Raw genomic sequence first — 19,154 nt, forward strand, 5'->3', positions numbered from 1 at the left:
ATATTTGCACATGGACGCCACAGATAATGCAATAACACTTATACAAACAGAACATGCACCATGTGTTTGCTGTAAACAAGTGAGTTGCAATATGCGACGAAAGTTCGTTAATATTTGGAAGCTCATGTTAGTTTTTTTTCGAGAGACTTGACCTAGTTTAGAGTTAGGCAAGATTCGGAACTCTTTTCAAGTTTCGTAATCGATTGAATAGCCATGGCAATAGCTACAATAACCAAAAGGGTATAAATACCCCGGCACCCATCCAACAAGGCACCCGCTTCAAAAATTATTATAACTTTTTTGGATACACTTTGGATAACATTAAAATTTCAAATTTTCTACCATGGTGAGGAAATATTTTATTTTGTTTTAATTCATGAAATGTTTGTTATAATTAATTTTCTCTAAACTGACTAAAAGGTGTTACCATGCGTTGCAGTTATGAGGTTTAGATAACATGCTAAAACATAGAGTTTGCCAAGAGTTCATAAACAAAAAAGAGTGTTTAAATAAAACTAACTAAAATTATAACTAAAATTATAAACATCATCTTAAAAAAATCGTAACATATTGGCGTAAATAGAAAGTAATTAATATATTGTATGTTTTAGATACTTTAATACAAAAGTGTTTTTTTCTGAACAAAATCCATTATTATTAAATGCCTTTTAAAATTTGGAGTTTAAGTTTGTTTTCGATATTTATTTATCAGAATGATTGTAACCGATTGTAAGCGAAACTTTGATTTCATACGTCTTATTACCTTGAATTGATTTTATTTCATTTTTAAACACAAAACAGATTTCTTTGAAATAAAAATGCAAGAAATATCACTAAGAATTTTTTTACTTTTCATTACTGCGTATTTGAAATAAATAATATTTACAATGAAAATGAAGCCTTATCTACATTAATAAATGGTTTAAATTCAACTCATGTTGCAAAACCGTTTTATTTTAGTATGTGCATATTAATTAACGGTTAATGAAAATCATTATGTACTTACAAAAATAAATAGTTTATGTTACCATTATGTTTGTGTTAGGACATACTAACTACCTTTTTGTTGTTTAAATACTTATAACTGCGTACACTAACCAATAAGTGGGTCAGTGATTCTTTATATCTACCGGTTCACTTGACTTAAATAAAAAACGACTGACTGCTGATTACTAAAATAAATGAAAAATGAAGTATACTGCCTTCTCATTGGACAAAAATGTTTGTTGACAACTAACAATCTGTAAGATTTGTAGTAGTCTTAATGATGATTTTTAAACAACGCAATAACTGGTACAGCCACTGTTTTTTACTAACGCTTCACCTGATTTTGCGGCTGACTGCTGATTTACTTAAATAAAGTTACAGCAGACTTGAGACATATTGCAATTCTGTAGGACGAAATATAATATCGGCCATTTTATGTTTAAATCATTGTATGTCACAAATAACATATCATATTAATTTTGAAAATAATGTCAACAGAATAAATAAAAACACCAGTCAATGGTCATTCGCTGTAATATAAATGCGAAATATAACGGCAAAAATAAGGGCGCACGATCTAAAATACGTAAAAACTACCAACGGGACCTTCTTTTCACCGATCACACCTTTGTTCCTTTTCGGAGCAATACTTATTTGATGTATTGAACAGTGAATGGTTTGCTGATCACGCAACCTGGATAGTTTAAAGATGCACTCTTCTCCCACATAAGATTTACCACAATTAATACTATTGTTTTTTTATTCCAAAAATAATGAATAAATATCGAAAACAATGGTTCTAATGAAGGATACCTATTTTAATCTAAAAGAAATGTGCATAAAACACAGTATTTTGACCATTTGAGATTATAGTAGATCACAGTTAATCCTTTAGCATTCACCAATTATTTCATATTTTTGCGTTTTCAGCTATTACATAAACGGTTACAATCGTGTTGTCAGTAATTAATAGTTTCCATAAATGCATTATTTAGTAAGTAGTTGAAGGTTTATCAGTCAATATATGTGTTTGTTATACATGTGTTTGCATTGGTATTGAATAAGAGTGTCACTTTAAAATTCAAGGTAAAATTCAATTCCGAAAAAGACCGTAGAAATATCTTTATCTTATTTATAGGAAGTTTGAAATACGCTCGTTTATATGGCGACTGTGAAAGACTTAGGAATATGATCATTTTGTGTTCAGTTAATTCAGATGGCAAATAATAAAGCTAATAATAAATGATAAAGCTGTTATTAGTGAACCATGATATAAAAGTATATTGAATACCGCTTTCTTTGCGCAAGTGATAATAAGTTGCGGAAACTTGTATTACGGGAATCTTATATACAATCCGTGTTTTATCAAACAGTTATTATAAGACTGTCGGAAACCATTGAAATTGTACATTTGCACGGATGTACAACTGCTATGGAAAAATAAGATTAAAGAATGTTTCTTTTTAAATTAATATTTTCAAAAAAAATGCTCTAGCTTTTAAACTAATTGCATGTTGAAAGATATGCACTCATTTTAATAGTAGAATAAATCTCAATGAAAATCAAATTACCTGATGTGAAAAATAGGCAAGTCAGAGATAAACATGATAGAAAACATATCAGCCCCTTTTTGGAATTGAGTCGCAAAAGTATTTTGGCGACACCGGATGAAAAATAATTGCTAACATTCTATTTCGATATTGACAGATTTGTCGAAGGTTTTACTTGGTATTACCAAACAAGCCATGCCACTCTGTTTCTTTCGATCATAATGATAAATTGTTGGTGATAGTACTTTGAAGATATGATTGGCATGTGGCGTTCTATTTTTAGATCCGTTGGTCATTACTAGTGTTCGGGTGTGTTCTGGTTTTCAGACATAGGGTAGAGACAGGTAAGATCAATTTATACGTTTTTAAAACATGCGCTTAACGTGTTAAGGTGTTATCATTTTTCTCAACAAACAACAAATATAATTCACGGAAATGTCTACATAAACAGTTCAGCACCTAGTCGTTGTGAGTACTTAAACTTGTCTTCAGATCTAATTGAGTATGACATATAGTATGCTTAATGAACATTTGAAACTGTACTTGGAAAAATGGAGTTTCAAAACATTTGAACTACATGTGTACTTTTAAGAATCAATTCGTGCAATAAATTTTACGGTTGTTAAGTTGCTATCGCTGGAACTAATTACCATTTTGAAATTAATTTGACTTAACTGTTAATGTTTGCTAGTATTCATGAGCATTATATAGTTTTTTCAACAAAATTTGACGATCCAGTTGTCAGTACATGGTACTTTATAGTTTAAACACACCAATAACAATAAATATAATTGCAGATAACATTTAAAGTGCATAAGTAAACTATTGCAATAACTTTGTTTTTTAAAGTATTATTTTCGCAAGACAACAGCTTAAATAACTTGCATTGTTCTATCGTGAAAACACAATTTAGTTTATTGATTTAATGCTTTTAACAGCTTTATGGCCTTCTGGTTTTAACCTGCTTACGTCCCTTATCACATAATTGAGCATTGCTCTTTACACTGTATGATTATTTTATATCTACAGTTTCTGGAATTTATAATGATTTATATTTATTATAATCACTAATTTTTATTTAGTAAAATCAAAATTCATTATAAAATTGGCTTAATAAAATAAGATGACTGTGCTTGTTACCTTTTAAGAACTTTTGAACATTCGGAGCGGGATGCAAGTCCTTGTTAAGCATATTCTTATGACTTTTTGTATTCAATGTCAACTCTCTGAGATTATATCTTAATATAATAATTCAACCGTGTTTGTTCAAGCTGTTGGGGGCACGACCTGCTCTCTTGGCGGGAATGAATGTTCCGGCATTGCAAACTCGTTCTGTGACGTCCCAAATCTCGTCTGTAAATGTGTTGACATTGCAACAGAGGATACTGGCGCTAGTACATGCCCTCTCACAGGTAATACTTTATGTTTATGTTTAAGGAATACGGCCCACAAATATGGTAGTTCTCTGCTAGTTCCATTAACTTAAATGTTAAATTTCGATGTTTGGTGACTCCAATTTTGGATATCATTATTTGTTTGCGGAAATGTTAAATGAATGACCGAAAATTCATAAGTCATAAAGTTGTTATAGTTAGTATATTGGCTCTTTAATACAACTAAGATCGGACGTAAATGACGTATTTTACAATGTCTGAAGACTAAAATAACGTGGCACAAAAAACGCAAATTATTTGAACTCATAGTTCAAATTTCAAATATGTGGGTAGAATACCTTAAAGTGATTTTTTTGTTAAAATGGCAATTAATGCTACACTTCAACACATCGACGGCCTAGTTTATGCCATTAACTGAAGAACTTTCTGTCATTTGAAGATCGCTAAATTCTATAATGTACCTTTTAAGGTATTTAGTTGTGAAAGGCGATTAAACTTTTGTTCATGGAAGTAGCACAAATAAAAGATTTTTAAGGAGTTATTAATATGTTGCTATGTTTGCATGCCTGGAAGTGCAGCTTGATTTAATCCAAATTTTGGGAAATGTATAAGGTCTGATTTTGAGATATTGATGGTTTTTGACTGTCGATGGATAATTTTGAATTTTGGAGTCTGGTCTATTTTGATTCTGTGCAGTTTGTATATTGAAATATGCTTATAACCATCAACAATTTACGTTTATATAAAACTGCTTCACAACACTACTGCATTCCAGTTATAGTTTTATCCCCTTTCATATATTTCCGAACTATAAATAAATCAAAGTATAGTTAACAAAAAGTGTTCATCCCTTTTTCATTCATGGATTTTGCTTTTTTTAAAAGGGACTTTGCTGATTTTAACATTGGATCATTATAGTGACATAAAGCCGATTGCACTGTACAGTCTAGGGAAGCAGGCATATCGTTTCGTGATTATATCGTTAATTGATTGCAAAAAGCTCAAAATGGTTTTCATGTTCGTCCACTTTGCCGTGTTTTTGTGCTTCAAAAACATAATGGTCATAAACCGTGCAAAGATGTTAAAATATTTTGTAGGCTAGTAATTCTAAATATGTTTTAAACACGGCACACAACTTTCGTAACAGTTGGTAAAACGGAAAAAAATGCTACCTACTAAAATCCAGCATTCTCATATTAAGGCGACTTTCGATAGCAAATGCAAATTGTCACACAAACTAGATAGAATTGGCTGACTTTGGTCAAAACAGGGCGAGCTTTGGCCTACATTCTTGTCAATTGTCAAGTACATGTATTGTTACTACGATTGGTCCGGTATCGTGTCAAATACGTAATTGTTATATACGTAATATAATTATGTATATAACAAAATAGAAATAGCCACTTTGAAAACTTTTACCTTTCCATATTGCATTATTTCAGTCTGTAGTTCAGACCCTACTTTATGCACAGACGCCAACTCTGAATGTTTGAGTTCTACGGCATGTGCATGCAAAACGCTCTACGAACTAAGTGGCGGCGACAATGCTAACGCATGTACGGCTAAAGGTATGTGAACAATTAATGCAGAGAAAGCTCATTATCACATAAAAACACTAAGTAAGCTGAATTCACAGTGTTTTAATCACGCACATTACTTTTAAAATTATTCAGAAAGATGAATATCTAGGCTCACCAAACTGTCATTATCACTTAAAGGGACTAGACACCAGATGGTCCCCAAATCGGCACATACATTATTTCCACAAAACAACCCTAGAATTGTCAATACAAGCTAGTATGAGGCCGATAATACATCATACATGATCAAAATAATAATTTGTCGCTGTCTCAGCTGAGTATACATTTAACGACCCTTTTTTTAATTAACTGGGATTTACGTGGAAGACAACCCCAGTGAATTTTGCTTAGGAACAATACGGAAAAGCTGCAAAAGCTGCAAAAGATACATTTGTCGTAGCTGATGTAATACATCAGTAAGTAAGATTCAATGCATTGTACACAACAATATCAATTTTTGCAAGTTTTTGAGAGTTCTCTTTTTTCAAGCAATTGTATCATCTGGTGTCTAGTCCCTTTAAGGTATCATCAGGCACCGAAATATCATCAGTTAGTATGAACTATAAACTGTTTATTCTTTTCGAAAATTTGTCTCCTTTGACAAGGTTATAAGATATTTTAAACCCGACGTGCGTTTGTACGCGTACGCGTAGCTACACGTACAGGTAAAAGTTGCGCATCAGTTTAGAATTCCTTGCAAAATTTCATTTGAAACCCCTGTATCATTTTCTCGTTCCGTTGTACATGTTAATGGCAACGTGTACATAATATACATACCTGGATGGCAGAGTGCACAAAGGGGGTTACACATGTATACGTATGGGTACAAGTAACATTTTGCAACTTCTCTACTACGTCATATATCACGTGTATGTTGATTTTCATTCATAGTTTGTACCGCTGGAGGCAGCGAATGTTCGGGTACAGGCCAGGTGTGTGACACCACACTGACTAGCCCCGTATGCGCCTGTGATAATGGATATACCGCGACAGCCGGTGCCTGTGTTGCAAACGGTAATTATGACAACTAACACAAAATACTATCAATCGATGCTTCAAACTTAAATCTTATTATAATGTCTTTTAGTCGGGAAAAGAAATTTGAACGCATTATGCTGATGCAGATTTTTGGTTTATGTAAATATTTGTAAACATTAGTGACACAGGTACACGCTCTGACTTCGAGTGTATTGCTTTCACAAGAAGTTTGATACTTTCTTGAATATATCTTAATTTGATATGATATTTTCAGTTGTTGGAGGCACCTGTGCAGCATCTGGCTATGAATGCTCAGCCCTTAGCGGTGGATACTGCAAAACAGGCACTGGCTGTGCATGCAGCGCTATCTACGACCTTTCAGGGACTTCATGCACTGCTAAAAGTATGTTTGAAATACATGTATGAAGAGTGTTTTATTCTCTTCATAAAGCATTTATGTCGCATGCGGGCAAAATAAGACATTTAGGAGCATGTGGTCCGGCGTCGTTGTCCGTGTCCTCGTCCTTTTATCTAGTGTATTTCTCAAGGAATTTATACCAACTGTTGATACAATATATATTGTTATGCTTGAAGGGTTCGAAAAACAGACAGATCTCAATTTTTGATACATATTTGTGTTCCTTGAACTGTCAACCATTTACCAAATTCACTTTGTCAGCTCTTTAACATGAAAATATTATTGTTTGGCATTATATCTTGACAATTGGTGATGGAGAGCCATATCAAATTATTTAATCTAAACTATGGCCGTTGCATATCATCAATTTCAAATTATGTGCTAATTAATTTAAAATATTTTTGATATAATATTGTATAAGCTTTGTTGACCAAGTTCGATAATTCAGTTAAAGCCGGAATCCGTGTTCTTGCTGTCTGCATCCGTCGTTCGCTTCCGAATGTTAACACGGAAACAAAACTCCATATGTCCACAAAACGAATACAAAACTTCACACTTCTAAGCAAAACTATCATTGAATAATTCTGAGTCAAAGTCTCAATTCATCAAGTAGGCATGAAAAGTATTGTGACTTACATTTGTTTCTCATAATAATTTGATTCCAAATTAATATTTAAAGGTTAATACACGGCGTAGCCGGGCCGTTGAGTGATAATTGGCCCGAGTGACCCATAATGGCCCGAGACGTAGTCGAGAGAGATTATGAGAACGAGGGCCAATTTTCACTCAACGGCCCGGCTACGCCGTGTATTAACCTCTTGAATACATCTATTTGCTTTTCTTATTTTGAAAGTTTAAAGTTTGCTTTTTAAAGTTTACCTGCAATCCAGTTGTGCATTCTCATTTCGCACTGGCTTGACTACGATGAGTTAACTCACTCTCAAATTTAATTATTTTTTTATTATTTAGTTTTTGAGAGTGGGAAAAACAGGCAAACAACATTTTGTTGTCATTTTTATGTTCCCATTTCAATTGATCACCTCAAACAATCCACAACGTCTATCCGAAAATTTCTGTACGAATCACTGACATCTGTCTGTTCATGTCATGAATAACTGAATTCAATTCAAATAACATGAACACTTAGCAATTAGAACGAATGTTTGTACTTAAATAAACCAATACCTCGTATTATTGGTGTCAATATGTATGAACAGTTGCTTTTTTTCAATTCAGTTTTGCCGCTTCCTTTGTTTTGTTTTTTGAATGTCAACGCAGAATGAAAAACGCCGCCCTAACGGTCCACAGTGGTCATCAAACACTAGCATATCTTCCTGAACTGCGTTTGCGTTTGTCTCCTTTAGGATTTTTATAATAAATATGTTCAAGCAGATCAACAAAATTTGATTATTTAGTCAAGACATTATTTTACAGTCGCCAAAATTGAATTTAAGGCGAAAATTGATTTCACGTGCGAAAGTTCTACGGGCCGCAAATAAATAATCGAAAATCGGCCCGGGCCGCAAAACTAATAATCGCTGACTCATGCAAATAACCGCGAAATCCCTGTACAAATGTTTTACTATATATAGTAACATATATATTAATATACAATACACCTTAAAAGTTTTGAAGCTATATTCCAAAAAATGACTGGCAAATATATTAACATTTGACCAAAACGTCATGTTGATGCACTAACCATACGTTTACCATAAAAAGTTTAAAATTGATCGATTTGCTTTATAATTGCTAAATTTAGTTTATGTTTTATGATACTACTACGTGACAGATTTGTTTTCATTTTTCGAATTTCTTACTCTGTAGATTATGTTTTTAATCTGCCGATGAGAATTTCATTCCAAGTTGCATCAACGTTGGTTGCAATGTTTTGAGATATAATACATTCTAAGTTAGATAAACCTGCCAAAGATAACACAATGAACACCGCAGTTAAGACTCTTGAATTATTCAAATTTGACAAAATACACATCGTAACATTGTTTATGTTCAACAATATTCTTGTAATTTCAGGCTGTTCTGCAGCAGCAGACTGCACAGGAATTGACCCGAACTCTGATTGCAGTGGAGGTTCTTGTGACTGTGCCGCAACCTATGCAATTTTCAACACCGGCACCAGCGACATGTGTCAACCTGGTAATCGATTCTGTCAAACTTTCTTTGCACTATTTTTGTTATGATGCCTTCTGGTCTGTTATTGACCACCGTTGAACGTTTGATAAACGTCCCCCACAAAAGATGTTAATTTGTAAGAGTTTTTCTCTCTCGCTTATTTTTTTTCTCCCTCACCTATTTAAGCCTACGCGAATTTAGTTAAGGAAAGTCTGTGCTACACTATATATATATATATATATATATATATATATATATATATATATATATATATATATATATATATATATATATATAACGAGTCTGGCTCAGTCATTAATTAAAACGTTTTGTATAATAATCTTTTTATTCTTATAATTTTCCAGAAATAAGCCTTTCATGTTAATTATGCAAAATTAACAGATTCTTAAGAAATGTAATGATATCGGAAAGTGTTTGATACTGCTTATACCGCTTGGAAATAGTATGCTTAGTATCAGCGCCGTAGCCACACTCAGGCATAACGAGGCTGTAGCCTCAGTTAAAATGTGCATAGCAAACAAAACATATAAAAAAGAAGAATAAAATACAATACAAATATAATGACATCAACTTCTTGATGCAAGGAAAGACCACAATAATACAATGCAGTATGCAAAATGCCGTAGCAAAAGACACTGAGGCAAGTCGGGGCATTTAGCACTGCTGGGACTCCGTACAATTGATCCGTCAAAAGACGTATTAGTTCACACGTTGAGCACATGCTTTTCTGATAACATAAGCGAAATGATATGTTTTTATTGATATAATTGAATTTGTTGTTAAACTCTCATGACGAGGAATTCCTCTCAGAGGGAGATGGTTAAAATACCAAAATCGTTGCGCGGAAAACGAATCTGTCATATTTAAGTGTGCTTCAAAACACACCCCCTATACTCTCGGAAACGAGATGGTTATCAAGAACAGATTCCATTAACACCCTGTTAGTTCATTATGAAAATATAAACGACACACTAAGTCATATTGTTAAAGAATCATCTGGTAAGTCAGCTTCTGATGCGTCAAATTATGCGAGGTCAATGGACAGCTTCAAGTTCATTGTAGTGGCATTTTGGACTCAATATAATGCCATTTATCAGACCACTGTCTGTGAACTTGCAAGCTAACGAGTGTGACATGCTATGGAGTAATTTTGTGAAGCTTACAGGCTTGCTGATATCTTTAAAACTGTAAGAGTCAAACCCCACTTTTTTAGAAGATTTGTGACAGGTCAGTAAAAAAGCCGTATAATAATGTAGTAATGTGGCAATGTTACTACGGATCCTTGGAACACAAATCACATGGCAAATACCGGGGGAAATACATGAGAGATGAAACATTATCAGCTCAATTCATTTTAGACCACGTAATACAGCACCTTACTTCTCGTTTTCCTGAACAATAGAAAAAACGTTTTTGAGGCAACTAATCTGTTTCCTGGAAATCATGACCAGCTTACGTGTGACATCAAAGGAAAAAAAGCAATCAAACATTTTCAAACGACCTCTCTATGATAAGCCAATTTGAAACCGAAATGATAATCTGAAGACATTCTGATGAAAAAACTAAAAATTAATCTGTGTCTCTCATAGAAAGGTTTAAATTGTAAGACGAAAACTACTTCTCCGACATGAATGCATTTTTCATTTAATTTAAAGCTTACCTGTTCATTGTTGTGTCCTGTTCGTGCGAACTGCGAATGCAGTTTCAGCGCTTTAAGACTTAGACCTGACATTCCACGATTGCAGGAATCTTTCGGCTATTGATTCAGAAAGCAAAATTATTTCAGAATCTATATCTGGTGTATCTTGTTTCAGTGATTGAATTCTTCATTTGCCCTGCAATTATCAGAAATCGAACATAAATTTTACTCTACTGTATACCGGTGAGGTTGTTCCTGGATCCTAATTCCAATATATATTTATAAGTATATGAAAATATTTTCTTCTCGCTCGTTTAAAATAAAAAAAAATATATGTATAGAGCCAATCATGAGAATTTTGTTAGGTATAACATGTTGTCATGGACATACTAGAGAAGCCCTAGAAAGAACAATACAGAGACGGTATGCTTACGAACATCCGTAAACTGCCTCAAAATGAGTTAATTTTACAGATAATGATACAGAATGTCAACCAATGTACAACCAATCATCTTTAAATCAAATGTATTAGATAAACGTTGCGTCAAGATCACTTAAGTTTTGAATTAAAAACACTTCTATGCAGATTCAAACTGTTCGTGTCTTACGTGACCAGTACGGAAAAAGTTGTTAGTAGTATTACTTCTTGTTTCTACCAGTTTAAAAGTGTGACATAATTATTTAACAATTGGTTAAAAGGTCAATATTGTTACTTTTATTAATGCACTTATCAAGTACATTTTTGTATTGGTTTTGAGTTTCATTTTCACACACATACCCTGTCATGTACGATTCAACTTCCTATTGTTGTTATAAGTCATTGCTCAAAGCCCATCGGATATTCTCAAGAATCGACAACACTAAATCATACAGGATATGCTTTTAAGAGATAACAAAACGTCTTCACTTATTTTTATAAATGTATCATTAATCAGTCCTTTAACTTCAGGAGTTGGAGTGACGTGCACATCTTCCGGTGGGGAATGTCAGTATATTCTAGCAGGCTACTGCGACACTACAACCAATGCGAATGCCCCGGTCTGCGCATGCGCAGCAATCGCCGACATCGCATCACAAACCTGTAACTTTAAAGGTACTATTGTTTAACTCACAATCTTTTATCTATAATCCTGTTCCTAACCATTAAACACATACGTCTGTCTATGCAACATGCTAGTATCGACGAAAAATATGAATATCTGATATATTTCAAAAAGCCGAAGCAGAAACTACATAAACCTATGCAAAATCAGACAGCATGGCCAACGTAACAAAGTCCTTGATTTAGCCGACTTGACGAATGAATATATAGCCAACAAATGTCTAGAACCAACTACTAACAGTGATATTAATAATACATCCAATAGGTCAAAAACTTGTTTCAAAAGGCTAAAAGCAACCAACAATCATAAATAAATACAAATTTAAATAATTAATACATTCGTGGACAAAAGCAGTATAAAGTAAGTGTTGTGCAGATGGGACGTATAATAAAATGGCCAATGCAAATGCCTGAACAGTATGCCAAATGGGGTAAACCATCAATTAAGAATACATTTTAAAAACTTTTAAACTTTGAGAATACATAATTCACTTGACAACTTTGTTATCAACGCCGATATTAACTTCTTGCTTTCAGCCTGTACCGCGGACGCTTTTTGTACAGCCATTGATCCAAACTCAGAGTGCATAAAAGGCAACTGCCTCTGTAAATCCGGATATGATATAAATGGCTCGGGGACGTCAAATAAGTGTGAACAACAAAGTGAGTTAAAACATCAGAAGTATTTTATGTAGTTTTCCATGTAGTTATGTTTTATTCTTACTTGTCTTCTAGGTAAGCATAGTGGCTAACACTGCTCATATGGTTGGTAGCCAAAGAACTGGTTTCATAAGACAGTTAACCTTTATACCATAAGACCCATCTATAAACAATAGTACGAGAGCGGTCGATACAATGTTGTGATGTAGTTTCATTTCACTTCAAAAATCAATATATATGCCAAAGTATATGCATTGCTTAAGTGGCAGTACTTGCTTCACTTTCGTGTTAGGACATTTACATCTCAGATTTGATTTTTTTAAGTTTTGTCTTTTAACATTGAGACTAAAACCAAAACCGATGTTTACATCGAGGTATGAATACGAGTAAGTTCTACCCGATTTTGAAATACAATAGAACCTTTTTATTCTCCCTCTCCCATAACGCTATACATATGATATGGACAAAATTTGTTGAATTTCGTTGTAATTTCAAAAATTAGTTTACCGAGTGATCACGGAAAGCAATATTTTTACGACTTTTGGATTTATACCGAATTTCGTGTATTTTTTCTCTTATTCTAAGATTTAAGCCAAATTACTATTAAAGTTTGCGTGAATTGGAAAGTATAGTCATAAAACATAAAGTCGTGACGCCATTTTAGGATCTCAACCCTGTAGAGTGAATGATACGTTACTTTTAGTAAGCAATAAGGGAGGCAACTATATAAGAGCATTGAAAATTACATGGCATTTCACCGAAAAGCATAAGAGAAATATATAATCTTAATTGTTCGTGTTTAATTGAAATAGTTAAGTACGGGTGATTTTGGCTTTTTGTAGATCTCATTGCATTATCGATATCATTTGCATTCTTAAAAGTAAACTGAATATGTGTGTAATAATGAAAATCATATTCGTGTATTTCTTACAGGTGGGTCAGAGGCGATCACAGCATCATTCGTTATGGTGATGGCATGCCTGGTGATTAGTTTTCTACAAAACTAATCAACGATTGTAAAGGAGTACTGGACTGGACCGAATATGGACACCGATTTCAGAACAACAACTGCAAACTTACTTTTGGGTGAATTAGTGCCAACATTGTGATAAAATGAAGCTTTATAATACCAACTCTTGCGTGATAAAACGATGCAACTTATGTTTCTTTTATGTGATATGAAGATGATACCAGTTGCACGTATATGATCTTAAGAGAAGCCACATAAAGCATGTAGAAATTAACTGATATCAAACAATCGTTTGAATGAAGAAAATACAATGTTAACTGGTGTTTGGTGTTGAATAAAACAGCCTGTTACCAGCGTATACGTGTATAAACTAAAAACTACGGGACTGAACTTTGATAATTGATGTTAAGATTTAAACAAATGTAGTAAAAACACCCACTAAATATCATGTCAATGTTAATTGTAGTCGGTTGAGCTTTTTTGAAGTTCCTGGCGGTTTATTTAATGCTATGTTAATGAATTTATCTCTTTCTTCTGTTCACAAAATACCAGCTTACATCTGGATTATAGAAAACAAACATTGGTTGACCAGAACACCTTCAGACTCACTTTTATAACACTTATTCCAATCTGAAAACGTACTATTCCAGTCCGGCAACGAAATCCACCCTGATTTTAATTTATGTATATCTTAACAACCATTTTTCCAAATATTACCACTAATTCTACGGGTGTGACACTTTTCGGATTGCGAAAGGTAAATCTAAAGCAACCTGCTTTATATCTATTGTTCAAAGAATGTCAAAACATAATATCTAAATCTTTTTTAATACGTGTTCATATAAAGTTTTCTTAATAAAATCCATTTGTAAGCTGTTGAATTTTAATATATTTTTGTCTTACCAAGTCTTTGTGTGTTGTTTTAATAAACGTTTAATCACTATTGGGCTCTTTAATTTACCTGATCTAGCTATAGCTAACTGCAAGGATACTGATAATGATGCTATGCTAATACCTGCATTATTGCATGTGTATTTTAAGATTTTATTTGATTAAGGTAACCGGCTCTTTACGAGAAAGTGCAACAAATACAAAAATACAAGACACAAGTACAATAGTGGCAGAATGGACATACAAAATGATGTTAATCCAATCTGGATATAAGATCCTTTCCAGGCAGAAAGTACATTTATGTTTTATCATAAACAATGAAATAGATGATAACCGTCTCAGTGTAAGATTGTAATATATGTTGCCGAATAAGTACCAAAGGCTATGTTTCACGAAAGGTATATCGAGGGTGATTTTTGTTTGATGTTTACGAAGTAATATATATATTTCGATCTAACAAGGAAACACACATTGTTTCTTTTCATTTTGCGCCTGAAGAGGACACGAAATTGTAAAAAAAATGCCAAATAACGATAGTCGTTCAGAATAACGCGAAATATTGTTTGCAAACGTAACGTCAATTCGGAAATATCGTCCCTTAAATTGTGTCCAAGCCCTATGCGCGCTGACCTTTGAATGGAATGGGCTTAAATTTCAATCCAGTGAAAGAATGTCAAACTCTTATATCACTGCTTGATATTATTTATATTTAACGAAAGAATCTCTATTAAGCAATAAACTTACTGTGTCTGGATGATTGATGAATGATGATTGACAGTGAAAACTTAGACAGCGACAAGCATTTCATTGCGAGAATACCTCACTTGAAAACACACCACTCAGCAAGCTTCATGTTTTATACATAATTTTATTGGAAACGCACGTAAACAAAAAATGTAACTTAGCTTGCTTATTAACGCCAGCGTTAGGGTTACGACGAATATATCTTATTGAAACAAGATACAGGGACGGAAGCAAACAATCTCGAAACGACAATTAACGTCACATGACGTATCGTAGCAATCATATCAAGCTATCGTTAACGTTAAAGAAAAAGGAAATCGCCTTTGCATCGTCAACATTCTCTTTAAGAAGAACTTTCTGATGGTTGCCCATACATTTATGTCTATTTTTTACCATTTTTATTTCATTTAATTATATTTGAATGGTTTTAAGTGTATGTAGTTATTCGTTGTATCGTAATAAATAAGAATATTGTTTGTCATAATGGACTGCTAAGAATGGAGGCATACGCTTGATCTTCATTGAAAAAACATCCCACAACATCTAAACAACATCAGACACTTCACATCTAAGCAACATCAGACCCATAACGTCAAAATAACATCATTCTCACTACGTCAAACAACATAAGACGCACAGCATCAAAACAACATCAGACACATAACGTCAAATCAACAAAATCCACACATCGTCAAAAACAGCGGCCATATAATGTGTGAATATTCATTTTATCGTTATCATTAGAAGAAATAGTCCTTAACGATGGCTGTGTATGACTAAGTAATTCTCCAAACTGAATAATTACTAGCCGGTGATGCTATGACGTTGTGACAGTGTTGCATCTACTATTGCTGTCAGAAATAGCCCGAATCAAATCGAGGCTGTTGTTGTCATACTATGAACTTTTTAATTCCTAAGTATCTCTTGTCCAGACTGAATTCATGTAATTATCTTTTTTTGTGGAACATAAAAAGTAAAATAACAATGGCGCTAGACATTTACTTCTTAATATTTCAAGGTATGTTTTACCTAACTGCATTGAATTAATAAGACCTCTTTTTTTGACTAATTTATATTTAAATAATTTAGTGTAGACCGACGAAAAAAAAATGCCATCGGAGAAAACTGTAAACATTTTCTAGTTGTTCTTATCAGAATTTATCTCCCCTGTCAAATACAAGCAATGAGTATCTTTCCGTGCTTAGAAGAACTGCGTCAAGTTTGCACTATGAGTTTATTATCTTTGAAATCCGGATATCCACTGCTTAAACAGTTTTGTTTATGAAAAAGTGTGAATCCAAGGATGTCGATAAAGGCTTAAGAACATGCGTAAGTTTATGGAGAAGTTAAAGCCAAACTTCACGCATTCTCGCGTATTTTTATAAGCATGTGCATTTAATATACTTACAGTAAGTAAAATAATGTGTTTTGGTCAATGGAATGTTATTGTAGGTCTATTGCATTTTTAAAACAATTGACGTAATTGCTTAAATAGCATTCCTTTTTAATACAAAAGGCCTTCCCCTGGATCCCAATATATTTCTATTCTCCTGTTCTAGGACTGTATTCATAAAACATCTTAAGTCATTTTTTAACTTTAAATAATCTATTTCCTCAGATTTATTTAGTTCGATTTAAAGAAAAATACAGTGACTTTAACACAAAACTATGTTTATTACATTGAACTGATGAAGATAAAGTAATTTACTGGTAAGTAGTTTGTTGAATTCTACACAAATAAACATTGTTACACTTCTGACCTTTTAAATAGCACGCCGGGGATGACGTCACCACGCGCGCGCTCATTTGCATGATGCCCTGTAAGGATTTTGAACTTTTCTTTATAAAATATATTGCGCTATACCATAAAATGCAGTGTTTTAAGTCCCAGGAAGACAACTCAAATTTAAATTTATTACTTTATATCTATACGTATGAATTGTCCCTCTTTGTATGTATTCTAATCGGCTTTAAACAAATTTGTGCGGCAGCCAAGATGAATAATCGCTCAATTGCACAGTGGTTGATTTTTTAAATGTCAGTTTGATTCAAACATTTTTTTAGAATGCCTTACAAAAACTACAGAACTTGCTCAGGCCATTTCGGCCTTGCGTCAAAATGTATTAAGTCAGAGGGCGGCTGTCGTACAGTACGGTGTTCCAAGATCTACCTTAAGGGATGGCGTTGATGAAGAGAAGAAAGGAACACAAACCGGTCAAAGTAGAATGCTTTCTGATGTCGAAGAGCGGGCTCTGGTAACGTACCTGATCTATATGGCTAACCAGGGCATACCGCATACACGAGACATTGCTAGGTGTTACATACGGGACATCTTGGTTGGTTCAGGTACATAACAGTGGTCGAAAGTTTAATTAACTATGCATAACGCTTTCATTTGACCAACATCACATGTATAACGGTGACTTGCCTTGCGTACACGTTTTCGTAAGTACGAATATTTTAGATGCATGCATGAACACTTGAAAATTAAATTACGTATGTTTTTTTTTTTTATAATTAAGGCCGGGCTACATTGTTCAATATGAAGGATGGCCCATCGGACAAGAACTTCCGACAGATCGCCATCCAGACATAACGGAGAAGAGGGCCTAGACTCTGGACAACAGACTATTGACGATTTTTTCTATCTTTATGTTGAAACTTCCCGACAGAAAGTCATAGGTCCAACTGCTGCGCATACCTACAGACAGCAGACAATGGTGAATCAGCATATCACCGCGCATCTATGTGTGTCTGCAAGTGGTCGTATGTTATGCTACGTTTACACTATGTTCCCGGTGGCCACGGCAGCCCCGTTTGCCCGAAACGTATTGCGCCGTGGGATTTTGGCCATTTTTGTCTCCATAAACAAGTTGTGTTAGGTTGTGCTAAGTTTCCTCACATTTTATTAAGGTAACCGTGACAAGCCGTAGGGGCGAAAAAGTGGTTCGTCCAAGGCGCACTAAGGTCCGGGCGCGGTCTACCAGGGATGCATGTACGTTGCGTCCCGGTCCAATACGTTCTGATAGGATCCCTCACGTTGTCCACGTCTTCATCCAGGTCTGATGCGTTTTCCACGTTTATTCAAGGCCTCCTATGCATCGAACGCGAAGACCGCAGTGCTTTGGATTACGTTTGTGTCCACGGTATAAAGAAAATCCCCCAGGCAACAGTAATCACTGTATCAGAATACTTCGACAAGTAAACATGAATTCCCAAGATGAAGTAGATTTTGTGTTTTCACCGCAAATGAAACGTAACGAAACGGCTATCGTCCACCATAGCTTGCCGTGAAAACCGTGACAAAACGAAGCACAACGTGACAAAACTAGAAAGGAACTTCAGATGCCGGGGATTACATATGATTCCCGCCCCCCTACGGACGATTTATAAGTTGTGTAACGGCCTATTACGTACTTTCACGTACTGTCACGTGTCATTGCGTTCACCCCGTTTTACTACGACCTACTACGTTTCTCAGCCACACCGTGGCTGCCGTGACAAATTTTTTGACAGTTTAAAATTCTGGCCCGGCATGCACGGCAATAACGGTCTGTCACGTTTGCATATCCCGTTCCCCCGCGCTGTCTCACGTTTATCCCGTTTTCTCCACGGTTGTCTGAAACGGGGCTGCCGTGGCCACCGGGAACATAGTGTAAACGTAGCATTAACGCCTTTGGTTATATTTCCGGTACGAATTTCTATGTACGTTGTTTCGTGTATGTTATGTATCCACATGCAACACTCTAGAACGTGTGTGTTATTTTGTAGCTATAATACGCGAAAAATATGTATATTTATATATTATGACGTATTCACTGGTTTATAATTTATTATAATATCCTTTAAAGGAGTCGCATCAACATCGACACTATCAGGATTGGATTCCTGATAAATCTTCATTGTTAACTTAAACTTGTTTCTAGTGTATTGTATAAATGGATGATCTATCGGTAGCTAAAATCGGTGAACTTAGTAAACAAATAATCGATTGATGATATGATTATTGATTGGATTTATCATAGTAGATTGTTTCGAATGCATGCTTGAATGCCTGAATGTTTGATTGATTAATTGAATGAATGAA

At 34.3% G+C, this 19,154-nt stretch overlaps 1 protein-coding gene across 1 annotated transcript; it reads left to right on the forward strand.

Annotated features, from left to right (window-relative positions):
• The first annotated feature begins 263 nt into the window (after window positions 1-263).
• LOC128232260 (uncharacterized) lies at window positions 264-14,375 on the forward strand. Its single transcript, XM_052945724.1, has 10 exons — window positions 264-346; window positions 2,821-2,881; window positions 3,809-3,949; window positions 5,374-5,499; window positions 6,403-6,525; window positions 6,764-6,892; window positions 8,942-9,064; window positions 11,650-11,793; window positions 12,340-12,465; window positions 13,396-14,375. Exons 1-10 carry the CDS (start codon window positions 344-346, stop codon window positions 13,467-13,469), a joined length of 1,050 nt encoding a protein of 349 aa, XP_052801684.1. The 5' UTR covers window positions 264-343; the 3' UTR covers window positions 13,470-14,375.
• The last annotated feature ends 4,779 nt before the right edge of the window (window positions 14,376-19,154 follow it).

This window comes from Mya arenaria, chromosome 4 (genome assembly GCF_026914265.1).
Source record: "Mya arenaria isolate MELC-2E11 chromosome 4, ASM2691426v1".
In the NCBI taxonomy this organism is placed as follows: Eukaryota; Metazoa; Mollusca; class Bivalvia; order Myida; family Myidae; genus Mya; species Mya arenaria.